The sequence below is a fragment of the Hemiscyllium ocellatum genome, chromosome 27, assembly GCF_020745735.1.
Source record: "Hemiscyllium ocellatum isolate sHemOce1 chromosome 27, sHemOce1.pat.X.cur, whole genome shotgun sequence".
NCBI classification, from domain to species: Eukaryota; Metazoa; Chordata; class Chondrichthyes; order Orectolobiformes; family Hemiscylliidae; genus Hemiscyllium; species Hemiscyllium ocellatum.
Genome location: NC_083427.1, coordinates 1985997 through 2009561, shown reverse-complemented (window position 1 = coordinate 2009561; position 23565 = coordinate 1985997). Strand labels below are relative to the sequence as shown.

At 39.6% G+C, this 23565-nt stretch overlaps 1 gene segment (V, D, J or C); it reads right to left on the bottom strand.

The window, feature by feature from the left end:
• The window catches only part of LOC132828618 (Ig heavy chain C region, membrane-bound form-like), a 72145-nt gene extending 48898 nt beyond the window's left edge, over positions 1-23247 (bottom strand). The window contains 7 exon segments of the C gene segment in view: positions 2373-2693; positions 3328-3648; positions 6826-7143; positions 7220-7516; positions 9634-9948; positions 22800-23078; positions 23205-23247. Of these exon segments, the coding sequence occupies positions 2373-2693; positions 3328-3648; positions 6826-7143; positions 7220-7516; positions 9634-9948; positions 22800-23078; positions 23205-23247 (1894 nt within the window).
• Positions 23248-23565: the final 318 nt, after the last annotated feature.

Here is a 23565-nt window from a genome sequence, read left to right as displayed (position 1 = left end):
AACTGCTGAATGTAAGAAGTTTCATAACATTCAGAACAACGGGTCAGACACGTATGTTCACCAATGCAGGTTTCCTGAGCGTGGCAACTCACATTGGTGTACACTTTCGTGAACATGCAAAAATTTCAGAATCACACTCATTAGGTCTCCTCCACCATAAACTATTCAGAACACATATGTTCTCAAAAGCTGAGACCAGAATGCTCAATGTGAAATTTGTGCTTTGTCGATTCGAAATGTCATAAAAGGTGTGTTAAAGAGTTTTACCTGTCATTTTAAAATGTAGTCATTTCGGAGAAGAGGCATCGTAAATGCAGAAGAACCTAAACACCTGGCATCCAACTACTCTATTGGTTTCAGCTTCTTGTGTGCAAAATGCTGGCATAAAATTTTAGACAAAAATAAAAAGAAACACTGAATCCTATAAATCAGAAACTAAAGCACACCTTGCTCAGAAGGCTCTCCAATCTGTCAGAATCTGTGGATAGAAATCAAAGTTAACGTTTCGGGTCGACTGATACTTCTCATTGGTTCTAAAGAAGATCACTCGCACAAAACGTTTACTCTTACTTTTTTTCTCTCCACAGACGCTGCCAGACCAACTGGTAATTGAAACATGGACTGTTTGGTGCACATGTTGTAAACGGCATAATGCGATTCCAACAACGATATAATCAGCACATGGATGTGTTTATTATCTGGCTGGAATTTATATTTGCTTGTTATTATTCAAGGCCAACGTGCCGATTCCACATGGATGAGGTTCTAAGCATGGTGTCTTGTGGTGATATAGTAATAATGCTGTGCGAGCGCGATTAGACATGCCTTATCGGAATATTTGGGAAGACTGGTTAAATGAAGGTAAGTGTTGCCAATCGCACTGAATGACTGAATGTAATTCAATGAACACAGTGATGGCAATAAAAATCTGGAAGTAAAAGAGGCCAGAACCGCATGGGTGCAGAAATGTCAGTGAAAATAAATCGGAATGGGTCACTGAAACGGTGATGGATGAGGATGTGGAGGAATTTAGACACGTCAGGAATAATTTTATAAGGGAAGCATGAGTGGACATTATTGAATAATTCAGTGGTGATGGATGATTGGGAACTCCTGCGAATTCATATACCACGTAATTGATTTTTGTGTCAATTTAAGGCAATAGAGAGTGGAAAATATATAGCAGACAACCAATGTTGTCAACGGTCAGTGTGAAAGACATGATGTTGCTGAAAGCAGATTAAACTAGAAGAAATGCAGTCATCTTCTGGGTTCAGTGATCGTTTCAGAAATTCAGTTTAAATGGAATGTAAAGTCAGAAAAATAAAAAACTGTCACCAGGAAATGGCCAAAGACATCACTGATTCAGATGAGTGACGAGCCTGAGTAGTCACCATAATATAGGACTATGATTTTGGACTCTGCACTTTTTCATTGTGTGTTAACGTCTTTGGATGCATTGGACATAAACACAGAGGAAAAAAAAAACAGACGATTGCGAAAGAGTTGTTTGGTATCAGTGCCAAATTGCATGATATGAGCAAGGGATTGGATCTAGCCTATTCTGGATGAGGACTCAAGCATAGATCGTCGTGGGGATGCAACACGAAAACTATAGACTAAAATTGGACATCACTGTAGTAGAAAACTTGGCAGGACTGAGCTAAATGAAGGTGAGGGCAATTTGGATGCCTGATTGTTGAACGAAACAAGTTGGCATCGCATCAATTTCAGTCATTTCATTTCACATCTCGATATCCCATCAGCAATGGAGAACGAAAGAATGCTGCCAAAAACGATTATGTTAATAGTGGCCAAGTCAGAGGGAACCCGAGCGAGTCTAAAGTTCTGCACGTTTAAACAAGCTGCAGTGCTGGTGTTTCAAAAACTGGATATCACAAACACTTCAATCAAGGTCTAAATCATCTTTCTGAAAGTTTGTTGCATGTAAATAAAGAATGAGCAAGTCAAAGAGTTTTCATTCTGCATTTATTGCAATAATTGGAGCCACATACAGAACACGGTTTCCTGTTCTTTCAGTAGCGGTGTGGAAAGTTCAAACGATCTTCTGAACGATTGTAATCACAAGACACGCTTTTCCAGAAAATTCCGATTCTAACCTTAATTACCCTTTATCAACAGATTCAATTTAGAATAGTGGGCATTTTGCTTTTGACGAAAATATTCACTGATCAGAAATGCGACTGCTGCATGCAATGAATTGAAAATGCATTGGTTTGGTTGTTTAAATAGTTATCACCATAACAACGTTAAGCTATCCACGGAAAACAGTTCGTCAATCCCTGCAAGTTATGTGCAAGATTTAACAATGTCGCTAAGTACGACTGAAACATTGACTGATGTCGGTTTACCACGAGACTTATTTATACTTCTGATTAATTCTCGGCTGAGCGATGGGTGTCCCACCAAGCAGGAGTAAGTGATGTCACTGTTCCATTCCGCCGCTGTGACTCTCAACCTGCTGATCACGAAGTTGGAACCATTCCCCTTCTCACTATCCATGTGCGTTCGGTACCCGGCATCCAAAAGCGTGTCATTGGCCATCCAGCCAATGTAAATGTCAGCTGGGTAAAAGCTGGTGGCGAGACACATCAGGGTCGCTGAATTCTCGGTGTCAATCTCGTCAGTCGATGGATGCAGGAGATAAACCTGAGGAGGACACATTTGACCATCTGCAAAGAGAGGATGATTGTTTAACTGAGACTGTCTTATGTCTGTGTCACAATTTCTTTGTTAGTTATGCATGTGGTAGATAAAATATTTCCTATCTGCAAGTCTTTGCGAATATCTGCAAATGCTACAGCATTTCACGTCCCTTATTTTTCCCATGACCCAACCACCCACACTGCGCATATGTGAATATGACCCCTCCACCCAATCTGCACATCGTTGTACTCTGGACAAAAACCCGAGCACCCGAAGTAAACCCACGCAGACATGGGGAGGATGGGAAAATTCCATACAGATGGTGAATAATTTTTAATTGAATGGCGGTCTTGGTGCTGGGAGGCAGCAGTGCAAACCAGTGATCCACCTCGCCAATGCTAACTTCTGACCATTTAATGTAACGCATTAATGATTTGACGGAATTTTTATTTAATCTGACAATTTTATGAGTCAGGCTTATCTCATGGTAACATTAACTATTTCTTTTGAAAGACACACAGTGGACTGGAAAGGTTCACCCGGTTTTTCTCTCCATAGATTCTGCCAGCCCTGCTTAGTTTCTACTGAACATTTCTTTTTCATTTCAGATTTCTGAAATCAATTCAATTTTGATGTTATTACAGTACTATTCCATCTTACCTGTTGTCTTCTTGATAGAGGCTTTCACTGGTGTTGGTAATTGACTATCTTCGACCAAGCAAACATATTCGACACCGCTATCCCACTCTGACGCCATGATTTTAAGTTTGCTCACAATGGTGAATTTACTTCCGTTCCAATCAGGATTTTCCGTCACGACTCCTTTAGTTCTCCCAGACCCGTTCTCCTGCCAGACAACATTAATATTTCCTAACTTGCTGGAAACGATTTTGCAAACAATGGTCGCTGTCTTTTGTGTCCAAATCTCTTCAAACGCAGGTTTCAGTACGTTGACAGAAATATCTGGCTGATGGCATTCATCTGGAATGAGAAAGGAATGCAGGTTTTCAGGCTGAAATATCGATTTTAATTCCAAAATACTTCAGGAGATGGGGAATAATTTTACTTACTGTGATCTGTTATCTCTTCTGTTTGAAAGTGTCGACTTGGTGAATTAGATGTTGTGCTCTCCTGTTCCTGTTGGTTGCATTCACTCTGACTGCTATGGATATGACTTCAGTAATATTTGCGATGTATTCTTGCACAATTTGGAAATTGCTCTGCCTTGGGTATACTGATATCGATTGTCTCGGTTCGAGTACTGCACACTTTCAACTGTTGCAGTTACGGATGCCAGAAGATAATTGCTGCGACATGGCCTTAATTCGACAGAATCCAATACCAGGCGAGCAAAAAACGCATCATCACTGTCTGCTTTATAAAAGCTAAAATTGCTTGCACTGTGAACGACCAACCATTGGAGAAATTTACCTGGTTTCAACTTGCATTCCATAGATTGCATTTTTTAAACTGAGTTTGCTGTGCCGATTCGTCAGCAGAGCCTTTTTGGTTATACAAAATGATACTTACTGCATAATTCAAGTCCAATCAAGGGCACTGTCAAACGTTTTTGTATTCTTTTAATTAACTATTTTTGAAGAGTATGAAGTAAGGAAGTATAACATTTTGTGCCTATATGTCTTTCACAGCTCAACTCTGATACTGGGAGTTGATAATGCTAACAGAATCAGTTATCAGAATCATGATAACATTAAAGGATGCATTAGACGGGAAAGCATGTTTTTAGATGTCTTCGAGCTAAATCGTCGGTTCTAAATTCACTAGGAGTTACTTTATTTATGGATAACGGAAAATACCAATGAAAAGATGGTTCTTGAATGTTCTGCTTGTGTCGTTACCATAAATATCAGTACATTTACTATGTTCGCTAAACCTGTTATTTCTGAAAGTCCCAATGCCTCTTGTGATGACTCATGTTCCGTGTCTATTGTACAGCTCTAATGGACTAATTTTATTTTGTATGCATAATATTAAGTTTATGCAGTTCTTAAATTACGCCAGTGTCTCTGCGAGGTTGTTTGGGTGAAGAGGATATTGCTGAAATTACTCCCAAGTTGATTTATATTACTAGATCATTGGTGCTGTAAGAGCACAGCAGTTCAGGCAGCATCCAATGTGCAGCGAAATCGACGTTCCGGGCAAAAGCCCTTCATGAAGAGCTTTTGCCCAAAACATCGATTTCGCTGCACATTGGATGCTGCCTGAACTGTTGTGCTCTTCCAGCACCACTAATCCAGAATCTGGTTTCCAGCATCTGCAGTCACTGTTTTTACCTACCTGATTAATATTACAGTCTCACAATCAAAGCTCTTAAGTCTAAATACCTGCTTGTCTTCAGCCATCCAGAGCTAATCTCTTCCACTAAATCTCCTTTCAACCAAGCAGACTGTTAACATTAATTTGTCGATTGACAACCTGAGCTCACTCGTGGAATATTTTCAATTCGTGTTTGAATAATTGTGCCCCATTTAACATACAAGATCAGTTGCATCTGATGAATCTTGGTGATTATTACTTCTTCAAAATCTTTCAGTAATAATAGATAGATGGTGAAGGGAATTGTGGGAAAACTGATCCGAATGAAATTAACCATCTCCTCGCATTACAAACAGAAATCAGAGTTTTAACAATGACTCATTCAAGTAAACAATTTCAGAATATTTCGTTTATGGCTGAGATGATTTTAACAATGACACCTTTGCATCGAAGTTCTGAACTGAAAACTATCATATTTTCATGTGAATGTCTTCCATTACTGTGAAGAGGAAAATGGATTTTCACATTGATATGCAAACAGTATTGGTATGCAAGCTTCCTTGAGGAATCTCACATTGACTGATCAGTCTTTGTAAATCAGCGGCAGAAATGGAAGATAGGCAGCCCAGTCCACAGGAATTATGTAAGATTCGCATTTGCCCTTGCCCTTTGCAGGAGTGCAAATACGTTTATTTTCAGCAAGACTCCTCAGGTGAAAAATAGAACAAAGGGATTGGATGGAAATCATACAAGTCTATTCCAGTCTAAGCTTCAAAGAACCATCAGCAGGCCGAAATCATCGCATGGGCTTCTCGATGCCTGCTACTTTCGTGCATGGTAGCTCACCAAATGGAATTTGTCATGCTCAGTGTTTGTTACCATATCAACGAGCAGTGTTTGCTCAGTGCAACTTTGCTTTTTCCCTTTGTTGTATGTGACTTTCTGACATCCATTTGTCAAATCAGTTGTTGTTCCACTGAAATCTATGCGCTAATTCTCGGCAAGTGCATGACCAGAAGTTTGTCACAGCCCGTTCATCCGTTCCCTTGATCACAGACCCGTGTTGCAAAGATCAGTGATGCAAAGTTGAAGCATTGTGACTCGTTTTTTAAGAACATGAACCGGTTTTTGCCGTGCCCACATCACAGGTGGGTGCAAACCAGTACCTATGCATACAATCGGAATTAAAGCCAATTCAATAGTCCACCTGACTTATTCTCATCAAATGCAAACTTATTTCTCAGTTCCTGCGACGTTCAGGGGAAGAGGACAGAAGAATATAATCTTTGACGTATACAAACTAATTCATGAGCTTTCTTCCTACACTTCAGAAATGTTTGCATTTCTGTGTACCTTTGAGTTGATTGTCAGCAACCACTTAAGCTGGACTCAAAGGTGAAGTACGGACTGAACCAAACAAGACACTGAATTATGGCCACCCAATCTCCCTCTCACCACCATTTAATGTTGTCAAAATAAAACACGCCTTCAAGACTTATTCGTGTAATGAAGCTCTTTTTCTTAGGATAAATCTTTAGTAAACCACTTTTTCTCATCAATCTGTTCAGATAGGCTCAAGACAACACTCTGGAGCAGGTGGGAAGTAAACGTGCACCTGTTCGTCCAGTGCACAGACACTGCCAACGTGCCACAAGAGGGCTCTATCCGTTCTTTGTATCAGCAGACTCGACACTGCTTGAGCCCACGCATTTGTGGGATATTATTGTTTCTCCTGTCAACCCGTGTACAGTGTATTAAAATTGTTTCATTTCAAGAGATTTTGTGCATTTTAAAGTTGGTGGAAACTTGAAATGTTTGGTCATGGTTTCATGTTGCGTTGATATTTACCACAAAATGATAACTGTGGGAATGGTTGCTTACCTTTCGGATGGCTGATTTCCCTTTTCACAGTGGACTGTGAAGATGGATGAGATGCAGTACAGGTGTATTTTGCTCCGCTCTTCCATTCCACTGCAGGTAAAACGAGGAGGCTCCGTGTGCTGTAGGTCAAGTTCTGTTCCAGAGCAGTGGTTAAAATGGTGATGTTCTCACTGACAGAAGCTCCGTCTTTCTCCCAGTTTACTCGTATTTCATCAGGATAGAATCCTCTTATCAAACATGTGAGAGTAGCAGAGGTGCCGTTTTGAACCTCGTTTGGTGATGGAGGCAGGAGGCGGAGATGTGGCTTCTCTGGTTTGACTGTAACAGAATTACAATTTTAGAATTTCGTCGTTGATAAAATGACATATATAAATGTATATCTTTGTTGACCAACCTCTTGCCATTCTTGTTCGTTTTGACACTGCGTTTGATAATTGATCGTGCTTTGCAGAGCATGTGTATTCCACCCCACTCTGCCACTCTTCCACGCTGGTCGTCAAGCGGCTGATGGTCAGACGTTGGCTTTCAATATCTGCTTCTGTTTTAACGCCTTCATTCCGTGCCTTTCCATCCACCATCCAAGAGATGACTACCCCAGCTGAAACTGTGGAAAGCACTTCACAAACCAGAGTGGCATTTTTATTGATCCACATTTCTTCAACCAAAGGATCTCTTAGTAATACAGCAATCTCTGTTGGTGAGAAATCAGAGTTTCAAATTCTTTTGCATGTTCCAATAATAATGTAACCAGGATTGCAACAAGAATGCCAAATCAGTGACAAGAGATGGGACGATAAATTGCGAATGTCTCTATCACAGACGCAGCAATATAGAATTTGAAGTGTCATTGCTTGTTTTCACGTTGTTAATTTGATTATTAATTTTTATAAGCCGAATAAGAACGAAATAAACAAAAAGGAAAGTGAGAGATGCATTTTGAGGAATAAAAGAAATTATGTGGATCCATTTAGTAAGCTGAACATAAATAAATAGAGAAATAATCAGCAGAGAAGAAAATGCAAACTAGTTCAAAATGCAAACTAGTTATAAATGCAGATAAAGATATGCAGTAAGACGGACGTAGGAACAGGGAGAAAGTGAGGACTGCAGATGCTGGAGATCAGAGCTTAATAATGTGTTGCTGGAAAAGCGCAGCAGGCCAGGCAGCATCAAAGGAGCAGGAGAATCGACGTTTCAGGCCGAAGCCCTTCTTCAGAAAGAAAGGCTTTTGCCCGAAACGTCTATTCTCCTGCTAATTTGATGCTGCATGACCTGCTGCGCTTTTCCAGCAGCACATTTTTAAGACGTAGGTACAGGTGAACTGAGATTGCCAGATAGATATGCATAAAGACATAAAGCTTAGAGAATGGGATCTGGAGATAACAGGCTGGAAATGACAGTCAGAAAGAGCGGAAGATGGTCAGGCAGTATCAAGGGAAAGAAGAAAAAATGGAGGAATAAATACCAATATGCGTAAAGAAGAAGAGAAACGTCAGCAGCTACGGTCAATGATGCACAAATAATTATTAAAATCTGCAGAAATAGGAGCGTGAAAGAATAAATATTTTCGAGAAGGGGAGAAACAGTGAAACCGAGACATAAAGACAGATGACCAGTGAAGCGAAAGATCTAGTTACAGAATGAGAGTAATCAGAATAAGCAGAGCGACAAAAACAGACAGAGACAAAGTGAGTCTGGCAGTAATACAAGAGCGTGAGATAGAAGATAAAGATGGAGAGACAGAGAAAATTTACCACATCATGAGGGTTGCTGAATCTTAAGCACATAAGATCATTGAGATTATTATCCCTGATACGTCATTGCATGTACTGTCCGAAAAAAATCATTTGTTTGTCTTTCTGGCGATCAACATCAGGAAGGTTTCAATGAAGCAATCGTTTCATGTTCGTTGTATCCCATCCGAAAACAAATTTCTGTCTCTGTTTCACCTGACTCCTCTGTCTCTCCCCTTAGCTTCTCTGAACAGCATTCTCCCAATTCATCTTTTCTACAAATGCTTGGTTGCACATAGCAGCAGAAAACATGAGCAGTAAAATTACTCATCGTTGGAGTTGTTTCCTTTCAGATGTAGTCTCGGCATTGACATAGTAGTTTTTGATGGAAGAAACTGCGGACTGCACATGCTGGAGATCAGAGTCGAGAGTGTGTGGTGCTGGAAATCTGCAGCAGGTCATGCAGCGTCCGAGAAAGAGCTCCTGACCGAAACGTCGATTCTCCTGCTCCTCGATTGCTGCTTCACGTGCTGTGCATTTCCAACACCACACATTCCCGAAAGTATTTTTGATGCTATGGATTGACTTGGTAAATTAGTTAACGTGTGGAACTACCTTGTTTTATCAAGAGAATTAATATCGAGAAAAAGGAACTTTGTTTATAATCGTCAATTCCGGGGATTGCACATCAAATCTCTCATTCAGTTGCTTCGGTCACAGTGTCAATATCACTGCCTCTTTTCCTCTGTCTTCTTCCAAGGTTTCTATTTATTTCCATTAGCTTTTGCGACTGAGATAAAGACTTACACAGAGCAGAGAGAAATAATTTCAGATATTGTACCCAACTATAGATTTTTGAATAACTGCTTTAGGTACCTGGGTCATTCCCAATCTCTTTCGCTGTAACATTACTCTGGACTACAAATTGCTATTGACATCACGCAATGCAAGCATTTCAAGAATGCTTCATCCTCAGCAATAAGACAACATAATTATGTTCCCTCTAGTCCAATAATTATTATGCAAGTGATTATCGTTATTAATATGAGTTTGAGAGATTGTTAAACTTTCTTACCGGCTGCTGAACGAATTTCCTTTCTCTGGTTACTGCTGGTTGCAGAATGTGAAACTTGACAACTGTACACAGATCCGCTCCTCCATTCCTTCAGGGGCACTTTAAGCAAGCTTGTAGAGCTAAAGACATTGTTCGATGTTTTCAATGGAGATGTGGTTGTAAAGCCAGAATCTAAGGCATTTCCATTCCGCTGCCATTTCACCGCAATGTTTTCAGGATAGAATTTGTTGATGAGACAGGCCAGCTGCAGAAATCCGTTTTCTCTCTGTTCGTCAGAGTAGAGGAGACTGATGACTGGTCGAGAAGGATATACTCCTAAAATTACAACATAAAAAATCTGACTGTCTTGTATATAGATGATTAGAAAGTTTCTGTGCTGCCCTGTTGAATCTATTACTGTCAGATATTACAAAATGCAATCATTTTATTGTGTCATTGTATCACGTTGCGAAAATAAACTACTCTCAACGTTGGCATCATATTTAACCTTGAAGTGAGCTCCTAACTGGATAGACTGATATTGTCTAAACAACAGAGAAAAAAAGACATCAGTCGAATTCATTCACGCTGACCTGGTTTCACTAATTCGAATTGTCCCATTTAGAGTCATAGAGTCATTGAGATGTACAACAAGGAAATATCCCTTCAGTCCAACTCGCCCATGCCAACCACATTGCGTAAATTAGTCTCTTCTCATTTTGCAGCAATTGGCACATATCCCTCTAAACATTGTTATTCATGTACCCGTTCAGATGCACTTTAACGATTGTAATTCTGCCAACATCCAAAGTTGTCAAAGTTGTCCTTTAGGTCCCTTTCATATCTTTTTCGACTTTGCTCAATCCGACCCCCTCCAGTTTTGGACTACACCAACCCGGGGGAAAGACTTTGTCTATTTAATTTCATAAAACTCTATAAGGTCACATATCAGCCTCCGAGGAAATTTGCAACAGCCTATTCTGTCTCTCCGATCGCTCGAAATCTTCAATCATGACAACATCTTTGTAAATCTTCCCTGAAGTCTTTCAACTTTCAGAACATTCGTCCCAAAGCAGGGAGACGAAAATTGCATACAGCATTCCAAAGCGGCAAAACCAATGTTCTGTACAGGCGCAACATGCCCTCCCAACTCTTATACTTGGTGCACTGATCAACACAGGAAAGTATAACAAGCGCCTTCTTCATGTGGTTTACTTGGTCCATATTCTACAAACAGTTTTTCCTACTGTGTATTTCCAATCGCTTTTAAATGTTGTAACTGTACCGTTTCTGCCACTTTCTCTGGCAGTTCATTCCATATTTACACCACCATCTCTGCGAAAAATCTGATCCTCAGGTTCTTTACAATCTTTTCCCTCTCACCTTAAACCTATCCCTTCTAGATTTGATCTCCCCTACCCTAGGAAAAATGCTTTTGTTACTTACCTGGTACAGGCTTCTCATGATGTTATCAATTGCTAAATGTTTGCCCCCGGACTTCCTTGTTAAGACCACCTGCTTTTATGTCTAACTTCCGCCTATCTTTGACTCGCAGCTTGTCTTCTGTTCCAACATTTCGTCATGAATTTGCACAGTCTTGAAAATGCATTCCTGGCTAATCATCACTTTCAACCTTTAGGGCATTAAACAATCTTCTAACTTGTATCTTAATCACAATCTAAGTCCCTATCCCGGAACACCTGTCGGCTTTCTGGCCTATATTTTGCCATGTTAAGCCATCCCTCCACTTCATAATTCCCTTAGTTGACCTCAAGTTATCAATAACTTCACTCATCTTTCGCTCTAAAAGTACCTCGAGCTCATATCATCTCAGAAATGTGCATACATGTACTGGCCTCTGGAGAATTCCTGATTTAAACTGTCCCAACACGAAAAAATGTACTTCCAGCCTTCAAGAATCGTGGTTCTGTAATACTCCTCCATAAACCTATTTTCTTCTCATCCCTTCTTTGTATTCTTTGTGCATTTGTTAAAGCATATCTTTCTATTTTAGAATTTAGCCATATCTCCAACGTTTGATAATTTATTGCCAATTACTGTTATAAATTTCCTGATAACGAGGCAATTTCATCTTATATAATTGTCGTGAGGAAATTTTGATCAAGCTTTTCATTTTGGTGCCATTTTAATTTTGACAAGTCAACAGAAATTTGTTTGCACACCAGAGGCAAAAGGAATCTGGAGGCCTCACTGAACTAGAAACTCTACAGTTTAGAACATGGAAACATGGAAGTTAGGAACAGGAGGCGCCCATTCGGTCTTCTGAGCCTGCTCTGACATTCCTCATGATCCTGCTAATCTTTCAACTCAATAGCTTAATCCTGCTTTCTCCGCAGGATTCATTCAGGAGCCTATTCATTCCAAGTGCAACATCATGCTGCGTGTTTTGGTTTCAACTACTTCCAAGGGTAATGACTTCCACTTGCTCACCACTCTCTGGGTGAAGAAATGTCTCCTCAAATGCCTCCTAAATGGTCCAACTCGAATTCTCAGACTGTTTCCCCCGTTCTCGCCAACACGTTGTACAGGTTAGCAGCAGACACAGATCAATTCCCCATCCACGAACTGTGATTTTCTATCACTGTTGTCAGAGTTCCATCGTGGAGTATAAATGAACAGTTAACGGCTATTACTCAGCAGAAATCATATTCTTAAGTCCATAACTTCAAGATTATGTTTATTCCAAACATTAGCATTCGTGGCTAGCTGTTCTATAACGTACAGGCAGTAGTTCTGGGAGAATCAATTCTTTTGGATCGAAATACCTCGAACCTGACATTCATCTCGATTGTCAGAGGCATCACTTAATATATCCTTCATTTAGACTTTTCTTCAAATAAACACTTGTGTCCCCAATGGAGACAAATAGGTTTCTTTCTATTCATTGTTTGGTTCAAACTCGTAAATTTAAGACATTACTGTCAGGAAAAGAGATCACGTTTTCTTTACATAGAACATAGAGCATTGCCGCGCAATATACGCCCTTCAGCCTTCGATGTTGTGCCCACCTGTGAAACCAATCTGAACCCCATCTAAACTGCGCTACTCCATGTTCATACGTATATCTATCCAATGACCATTTAATTTGCCTAACAGTTGGCGAATCTACTACTATTGCTGCCGGTGCGTTCCATTCCCATACTACTCTCCGAGTCAAGAAGCTACCTGTGAAATCTCTCCTCAATCTGTCACCCCGAATTCAAAGTTATGGCTCCTCGTGCTAGCCATCACCATTCGAGGAAAAATGTTCTCACTGTCAACCCTATCTAAACCTCTGATTATCTTATGTGTCTCAATTAAGTCACCTCTAAACCATCTTCTCTCTAAAGAAAGCAGCCTCATGTCCCTCAGCCTTTCCTTGTGAGGCTTTCCTTCTGTACAGGCAACATCCGAGTAATCCTCCTCTGAAGCATTTCCAAAACTTTCACATTCTTCCTATAATGCAGTGACAACAACTGTACACAATACTCAAAGTGCAGCTGCACCAGAGTTTTGTACAGATGAAGCATGATCTCATTGGTCCGAAACTCAATCCCTCTACCAATAAAAACTAACACACGACATGCCTTCTTAACAATCCTGTCACCTTCGGTGTCAAATTTCAGCAATGTAACTACATGGACACCAAGATCTCTCTGTTCATCACATTATCAAGAATCTTATCATTAACCCAATGATCTTCATTCCTGTTACTCGTTCCAAGGTGAATCGCTTCACACTTGTTCTCAACAAACTCCACTTTACACCTCTCAGCCTAGCTCTGCAGCTTTATCTATGTTCGTATGTAATATAAACTGTCCTTCGGCACTATTGACAATTCGACAAACATTGGGATCATCTGCAAATTTAATAACTCCTCATCCTACGCTCTCTTCCAGGTCACTTATACGAATGACAAACAACAGTGGCGAAAAAACCGACCCGTGCCATGCACTAGTTTTAAGTAAACTCCAGCATGAACATTCGCATAGCCAACAAACTAAGCCTTTCTTTCAGCTTGCCATTTTATTCTCCAAACAGCTAATTCACACTCAAACCCATGCTTTCCTGTTGTGTGCAATAGCCTACCGTGGGGAACCTTATCAAACACCAAACTGAAATCCATAAACACCACATCAACCGCTTCACTCTCATCCAAGTGTTTCGTCACCTTCTCAAAGAACTCAATGAGGTTTGTGAAGTATGACCCAGCCTCAGAAAAGCCGTATTGACTATTCATAATCAACTTATTCCTCTCTAGATAACTAAAAATCTGAGCTGTTGAAACATTTTACAACAATTTACCCACAATGAAGCAAGGCTCACTGGTCAACAATTACCAGGGTTGTCTATATTCTACTTCTTGAAAAACGGAACAACATTTGTGATCCTGGCGTCTTCCAACACTACATCTGCAGACAATGACGGCGTAAAGATCAAAGCCAAAGGTTCTGCCATCTCCTCTCTACGTTCTCAGGGAATCCTAGGAAAAACCCATTCAGCAGAAAGGATTTATCTATTTTCAACCTTTCCAAATTTGCTGATACCTTGTGAAACCCAATCCTATCTATTCTAATAGCTTGTATCTCAATATCCTCCTCGACAACGATGTCTTTTTCCTGTGTGAATCCTGATGAAAAATGTTCATTTGGTGCCTCTCATGTCTTCGAACTCCACACATAACTTCTCACTCCTGTTCTTGCCTGGCACTAATCTTTCTCTAGTCACTCTTTTATTCCTGATGTACCGACAGAACGCATCAGGGTTTTCCTTGATCCTATCCGCCAATGATCTCTCACTTCTCTTCCAGCCTCTTCTTCACGTTCCCTTTACATATTTCCTGGCTAACTTGTAACTCTCAAGCATTCTAACTAAGCCTTCACATCTCATCTTAACATACGCCTTCTTCTTCCACTTGACAAAGAGATTCAACTTACTGTGTGAACAGCAGCTGCTTTGCTCGACAACTTCCTCCCTGTCTTACAGGCGCATAATTTTCAGGGACACGCATTAGCTGTTTCTTGAAGGAGCTTCATGTTTCAATTGTGCCAATTCAGTTTAGTTTTCTTCCCCATCCGCTGTCTCCTAAATCTTCCATAATCGCATCGTGAATGCCTTTCCCCCAAACTATGACTTTTGCCCTGTGGTATATAGGTATCACATTCCATCTCTAAAGTAAACAAATGTTTAAAACTGAACAAAATCTATTGCCACCAATGTAACCATCTGACCAGACTGTTCACAAGCTGGGGTTTTCTCGTGACCTTGTTATAACCATCAGACTACTTAACACAAAATCAGCAAGACGACCTGCTTGATCATGCTAACTAACCGCTCTCTCGAAAATGCCTCAGCTGATTGGCGACCATAACTTCCAAGCTCTTCAAAGGTATCCGAGATTTTCCGTCATTTTTCACTCTGGGATCCCATCTTCAAACTCTTTGAAGTAAATCTAATCAGGATTGTTCTGCCAATCAACGTATTTTCTCAAATTCAGAAAATACTTACGAATTAAATTTCTTTTCCATTAATTCAAATTCATCCACAGCCACATTCTTACAGTTTCAAAGGGCCAAGATACATGCACTCTGAGTTTATTGTACTGGTCCATTGCTGACATATTTTTAGGATCTAACGTCTATCATTACTAGGCTGTCATGACATTATTATCATGAGAAACTATCACTTGTGAAGGTTTAAAATAAAATAATCCACCACTGCATCAAATATCAATATGCTTGCAAAGGTCGAGTTGCTTCTATTCTTTAGTCCTTGCACACATGAGCACTGCTCCATTATCTCCAGTAACCACACTGTCGAGAAACCGCATACTTTTGATCCAAAATTAGATATCAACATGCTGCAATGCTCTCTGTGACAATGACTAACCATAACAGTCTTGGTAACCAAATACACCTGCATAATAACTTACTCGACCTGCAAATGAAGTTCTCAGACGTGTGTTTATGCCCTCGCTATCATTCGTTGTGGACACAGCAGTTTTGTGATACTTTCCAACAAGTATTCCAACAGGTACGTTCGAGTGAATTGAAATGAACGACCTTCACGCTCATATTCAGCATTTGCCAAGAACAATTGGTTATGAAACTGCCCTTGACCTTCACTACTATCCTTCCTTCAAGACGATGCGTACTGGATTCGCACAGATGCTATAGAAAAGACGGGAGACTCGGACGCCTTTGCATGTGCAGCAGTCCATTCGCAATGCTATTGCATAACAGAAAGAGTTGCAACAGAGCCACAGTAGACAAGAAACAAACTCTGTCTCTGTCTTGTCACAAACGCTGCCAGAAATGTTCTGGCTGTTCTTATTTTATGGAAGCCAGATGAGTGTCCACCATTTCAGGAAGGCATTCCGTGGAATGGGTTTTAAGTAAAGTTGAAAAATTACAGCTCAAGCAGTTATTTTTGGGAGTGGTGTTCGGGTCAACATTTTGTAATTATACGATTGGGGAGGGCACAGAGGTAAACGTTATAAGAGCTTGTCTGATATAGTGGCAGACGTGTAAGGAAACTTTTCAGATCACATAAAAAGGTACATGCCAAAGATGAAGGAAAATTCTAAGTTTCGGAATGTTATCTGTGGTTTCAGATAATATTAATATTAAGCAAAATGGATGTGATTGTGGACAACCAGACGTAAGCCAGAAAATTAGACAGAATAGTAAAATTTGAGGAAATGAAAGAAATGAAAATTAACAACTATTGAATCATCAGCTTTTCATAGGAAGCTCACCAGAGATTAAATCAGAGCATACGAGTCTCTGTAGTTATTTTGAAAAGAAGGTAATTGACAAAGTGAACTTCGGTCATGCAGAAAATAAATGCGGGCAAATCATGTTGTAAAACCAAGCAGCATGAATAGAATGCGTAATTTACACGAGTTATCATGATAAGGAATACAAGCAACATTCCAGAAACAGCAATGAATCGACAAATGAAAGGAAAGAAAAAAAGCATGGAAATTACATGCAACAGAAAAACGGGACTGAGTAAAACTTTACAGCTGAGGGCCAACGCCTGCCAATCCCCTCGTAGCATCATATCTGCGTCCGAACATAAAATGATAGTGAAATGACTAACATTTTGGGTTTACTGTTGCATATCATCGCCAATGCAGGAAATGTCCTTTAGATTGATAGATATCATATTTAACAAGTTTACCAAAACATTGTGTGACAGCAAGCAAGAAATAACACAAATCTGTTTTCAAAACTGTCATAGCAAAATACTCGAAGCTATTTAAAATGAGTTGCAACTGGATAGGTTCAAGAAAATCATGGCTTTATGAAAGGGAAATCGTAATTGTGAAATCTGCTGGATAAAGGGGAATTAGTGGTTTCACTGTCTGTTGATTTGTGAAGACGTTCACTAAAATGCTACATCAAAGTTCATTGTCAATAATAAAGACCAAGAGGTTAGAATATTGAATTTGACAACAGAATAGCTGGGTAGCTGAAATTGACAATAGGTGTTCAGGAGTAATCCTAAAGTTCACAAGCGGTGTGCCAGAGGGATCGACTGAGGAATTGCAACTGTTTGCAATACAGGTCTTCGATGAAGACGGCCATGCGCCGTTAGACAAATTTACTCAACTTTCAAAAATGTAAAGTGAAATTAAGTCATCAGAGGGCACAAGGAAATTAAAAGATTATCATGACATGTGTGAATAATAATACGAAAAATGATTGTCGGGTTTGGTGAACAAGAAGACCATTTTGTAAGAGGAACAGACAACAAGAATAAAAATGATGACAGATTGTAAAACTCTGAGGTGCAGCCGGACCATGATTTCTGAATGGATGGATATCTTGAGATTAGCACAGATGGGCAGCAAACAACTCAGAAAATTAGAGTAATGATATCAGTTATCAAAAAGGAATCTGGATTCGAATGTACAGAAAGAGAAAGAGGGGAGTGCAGCTGCTGGAAATCAGAGTCGACAGTGTGGTGCTGGAAAAGCACAGCAAGTCAGGCTGCATCCGAGAAGCAGTAGAATCGTCGGATGCTGCCTGACTCGCTGTGCTTTTCCATCATCACACTCTCAACACAATCTACAGGAGTCTTTTTTTTGATAAACCAGATACATGCAAGCTTACCCCAAGAATGTACTGTGTCATTTTGTTCATCTCATCCACAGGAGATGTAATTGCATCAGAGGATGTTCAGAAACGGGTTACCTGACAACTCCATGGATTGAACCGATTATCTTTTGAGGAATGATTTTCCAACCTCCTGGCTGAATTTTTTACTGGAATGCTGCATATATATGTGGATATTACATTATCATGTCATAACAAATGCTAAAAATCAGTAGACGTCAGTGTACAATTTCTCAGTAATATTTGAGACGTCCGAGGAAACACTGTTAATCAGTCCTATGGAGCAGCAGGACATTGTCACGAATTTTATGATAATGCATGTCGGGTTGGAGGAACGGCTTGGTCTAATTTGCCAAGAACTGCAATAAAATTTCTAAATTATTCTGAAGAATGCAGCAAAGTTCATGCCATATTTTATAGCGAAGAGTGCATTTATATCCTAAATTTGCTGGTGTGAAAATAAATGCTGCCACAGCTGGTAATGCCGACATCCTAGAGGTCTTATTTTAAATCAAATCAACAGACATTCTTTAGACATGCAATATTTATAATATAAGCAGTATTCTCTGCGTTGTTGGAAAGCAGAGGAGTTTCAATGAAATATTGGAAACTTCAGAGAGAAATTGATGCATTACAGTGAGTACTATTTGACGACAATGATAAAAATGGCAGAGCTAATTAAATAACGACAGAGGTGGTGATGAAATAACAAGTTGGAAACAATGAGAGCAATTATCTGGAAGATTACTAATAATGTCGGTATTAGATTCAAGTTGCTGGGCAATTTCGAATATTAAATATATGTTTTCCGTGTAAACGCAGCTGGCACAGCGAGTATACCATTGTCTTATTCATTGTTTTAACTGAGAGAAAACAAACGTCAAATGTACTCTGAAAATCGCTGTCAGATATTTCAGTGAAATACATTTGAAGCTCAATTTGAATCATTTCAGTATGCCATGAAATTTTCAAAAGAACTATTGACTGCATGAAATAAAGTAACATACATACAAAATTAAAATCAGTTCAATGGTTGTTCAAGCAGTCATGGAAACAATTGTTTTGGGAGAGGTTCAGGCAGGAATGAGTTACCTGAAGCCAAATGATTATCTCACAACAGCCTTTCCTCTGCCCTTCAAGGAAGTTTCCTACCTACAATTTATTCTTCTGCCTTGAAGATGAAATACATGAAACTCCAAATCATTTTTTTCTCTCAGAATCATATGCGTCTCTTATATCCCTTCAGACACAGCACTTATCTGACCGTACTTGATATAAGAATATTTCTTGGGTGGGCAGGACTGAACTGTTTGGACAGAGCAAATTCAGTTGGACCATATTAACTGGCGAGCGACAAATGAGGGAACCCTCATGAACAGATACAAAATTCTAATAAGATAACGAGGAATTCCTTCACCAAGAGAGAAGTGAACCTATGGGATTTTCTGTAAGAGAAAACTGGTGAGGCCAATACAGTTAGTTTTCGAGACCAATTCAAAAACGTTCATGGGCCAAAAGGAATGAAATAACGTGGTAGAAAAGAGGTAGAAAAATTGAGCTGACTCATCAAAATGGGCGTTGGAGCAGTTTAGATTAGATTAGATTCCTAACCGTGTGGAAACATGCCCTTCGGCCCAACCAATCCACAGAAACCCTTTGACGAGAAACCCACACAGAACCATTTCGCTCTGACTCGTGCACCTAACGTTATGGGCAATTTAGCGTGGTCAATTCACCTGACTTGCACATCTTTGAACTGGGGGAAAACCGGAGAACCTGGAGAATTCCCACTCAGAGACGGGGAGAATGTGTTAACTACACACAGACAGTCGCCCGAGGCTGAAGTCAAACCTAGGCCACTGGTGCTACGAGGCAGCAATGCAAGACACTGAGCCACTAGAACCGTCTGACTTTCTGCAACTTCTATTTTCTAAGGTTCTACGTTTTATATTGAACGTTATTCTTCACGTTAACGTCATTTTTTAGTCTTCCCAGCTGGTTTGTTGTCCTGCAAAATTGACTGCATACTATCCCTTATGGGAAGGTGCAGAGCAGTTATTTGTGTAGATCATGCCATTCAGATTTGATTTTGGATCAAATTTTAACAATTTTGTTTGACACATATGATAGTGTTTTAGGGGCAAATCACAGGCTATAATAGAACTATACTCTGGGAATGTACCAAACCAGTCCCGATATTGCTACATTTCAATTACAAGTAACATTGCCTTCAGTCGGACAAACTATTCCACGCACCCTCTAACTGCACTAAAATCATTTTTTGTGTGTATGCGAGTTTTCACATTAGTCTACGAATGTCGAAAAAGCAGAAGTAGTTGTTTAGTTGAGTGAATGTTTTCTGTAGCGGGTTTGATAATGCGGAAAATCCAGACTTTTCATGGATTTGGTGGTGACATTGTTGAACTGCGAGCAAGGTCTGAATTCATACGAATCCAGGTTGCAGTCGAACATGTTTTTTTTTAAAAAATCACATACTTGCTGCCCCTTCGTCAATTGAAGCCTGAGTTCTGACGCTTTTTAAATTCTTTTTCAATTACGAACCACATTTATGGGGTTCCCCTCAGACCATCTGCACGCATCGCCACCTATCTACCCAAAACACAACAAGGTTGCTGCATTCCAACAACAATGTAGCCGCACACATATTAATTCATCGAACATGCTTTGTTTAGTATGAATTCTAATTCCTGTGGATCCATGAAATCAAGACAGAAAATTCTAATTAGATAAGATTATGTGCTTAAAAGGATTGAATCGAACAGCAATGAGTGTAATCAGTAAGTCAAAGAGTAAATTATTCTACTCTCCCAATCAAACAATAAAAATCGAACAAATGGGATACATGATTTCCAGTTTAACTCAAACTAAAAGTTTACACTAAACCTATAGTGGCTGCAAAGTTCTCAAATATTCGACCCGCAGATGGACAGGGATTTGTGAGAGCGGATTTCAGGTGATCTGGTTTCATGCTGAATTACAGCGAAATTACTCTGTTATGGTGGTCTGAAATGGGGCGCTGGTGAAAGCAGTGCACAAGCTATTCACTATTATTGCGCAACTGGAGCACAGCTCCAATCAACTATTCTTATCAAGTCTACGTTCAGCAAGCTAGTATTGTTCCAGTTTCAAAAATGGACGGCATATTTGCTGATGTTGTGACAATGTTAATGTAATCGAAATTATTTTACATGATACGTCTGGTTTTTTGAAACATATTAATTTTGTACACAATCAAAAACAATAATGTGAACAAAAAGATTTCCTCAATCCAGACTTACGGAAATTGTTTGGATTCAAAGTTTTGCATACTTGCGCACACATGCATGTATTAGTACAGCCTCATGTCGTGGCCATATTCCTGTCTTTAGATTATGATTTAAGATCTACACAAATAAACATCTTATGTTTTCTATGCCAAGCAAGATAGATATTTAAATATTGGCTAGTTGCCAGCTACATTACACCTTTATATTTTTATATTAATGTAAATTTGCTCAAACCAAGTCTGCAGATGAGTTTGAAATGGAAGACACATAAAAGATTTGTTGAAGAGAAAATGTTCTGATTCTCAATTGTGCAGTTCAGCCTGTGCAGTTCTAACCAGAAAAAAATCATTCTTTTAACTCGTCTGCAAAATTATAGCGATAAGTAGAAAAGGGTCACTTACTAGGTTTCACTGTCAGAAAGGTGCCATCTCCTGAATGGTAGCAGCCACAATCCGTCAGCTCCCATTCAACGCCATTCAAAAAGCGTCAGCGAAGCAAAAGTCCAATAATCAATAAACCAAAACATATCCTGTCCACTTTATTCCATATATATTCACTGCATGAACAAATCTTCATTTGCCAACAGTTTAAATTTACTCCTACATCCGCTATCTCCAAAGAGAGTTTGGGTGACATTGCAAACGTCGGCATGCTGAGCTCTAATCAATGCGCAACGTGCATAGAATTCCAGAACTGGACGAATTGTATTTGATGTTAACTACATAAAGCAACATGCATTACGAAAAGCTCATTATGAAATCATGTCCATGAGACGTAGAAAAGGGAAAAACTGGCCGACAGGTTTGTGCTGTGTCTTGTGTCACTGTGCAATCACAGCTACACATTGTTTCACACCAGCACAAGAAATCCATTCTTGCAAAAGTAACCGAAGATCCTTCCGATGTTCATGGATATTGAGTGATTGATTGATGCAGCAATATGACGGAAATCTCCCCCTTTATATTGTATTCCCAGACAAAGGTTATAATTCTCAACGACTCATCAAATGCGGAATACTTACCAATATTGTGCAGTGAATGTGATTTGAAAATTCATGTAATAATCAGTTAAAGGAATATGAAAATCTTTCTATAGCAGTTGTCAAGCCATAAAAGTTGCAAGAAAAATTTCAGCTTGAGGTACGTAAGCATGCAGAAAATAATTTTCAAAAGCAGGACATCCAGATTTGGCAGGACGTTTTTGTATTATGGGAATCACGGATTAGTCATTGTGGCAGCACAGTCACACAGTCACACACAGCCGTGCAAAAACATCGCATTGTTATTCATACAACAACCTCAAGTAGTTACACAAACTGAAAATGTGATTCCTACAAATGTACACCTTCTCATATCTGTTTCAGAAAGCCAATTGTGATGGTCTGGCAAGTTCCAGAATAGCTGGCCATCCTGATAACAAATAAATCAAAGTGTTTGTGGTGCTGGTAATAATGTGTGCTGGTAGTTTTTGTATTGCAGTGATCGAGTTCTTGATTGCTGTGGTCTTCACAGTTGTCACAGTGATACATCCCAGTTCAAAAATGAATGCTTGCACGTTACTGTAGGTTCAAGAACAGTACTGAATATCCAAGTGCACCTTCTCTGAACTTCCCTGCTTAATTTTGTTAACAATCATTTAGAACCTGCCTCCTGTTAATCCGGATCATAAATAGTGGCCACAAAGTGCAGGTTGAGCGTTGATATGATGAAACAAGGCCAATTTACTTCACAGAAAATCTGCAGGTGTTTTTGTCTTGGTGGAAGATCAGGTTTGTTACTGTGATCAACATTTGCTCCACAGCTATATGCACCACTGTCGTCAACTCTCAGGTCACGAATTCGCAAAGAAAAGGACTTTGATCCTTCATTCACTGTTTCGGAATATCGTCCACTAATTGATATGCTCTTCTCCTCTGTTGCACCCAATTTTGTCAGATACCATTTCCTGCTATTAAATGCACAGCTAGAACCTTTCCAGACGCATTTGATGGTCAGTGATTCGCCTGTCTCCTTCGTTATCATTCTCGGTGTTTGTTCAAACCATGCAGTAACGACATCTGGGTGGAGAAAAATAAATTTAATCCATGAAATTTATCTCTCATCAGCAATGTTTCAGACAAGGACAGTTCAATAATATAAACAAGGTCTTTTTGCGAATAACATCTATAAGAAACAGTACTTACTTGGTAACCAAGCTAGAAGGTACGAAAACAAGAAAATATTCATTGTTTCTGCACCGACAGATAGAACCTTATGCACAGTCAACGCCGGAGTTCAATGCCACCTGTTCAGTGCAACAGTGTGTGTCAGAGAACCGACCTTATAAACCACTGGAGACTGTGCTTATTTGCATCATGTGGAGCAAGAAACCAATCACGTTGATTCTAACTCACGCATTGTGGTGGGCTGAGCCTTGTGCAGACTAACCGTCATCACAAAAGGAAAAATTGCATCAATTCAGAGTGGAACAATTAGCAGCATGTGCTTAATTTCCTTGTGTTTAACTTGGTGCCATTTAATTTCATACCTGGGAACATCTCTCAT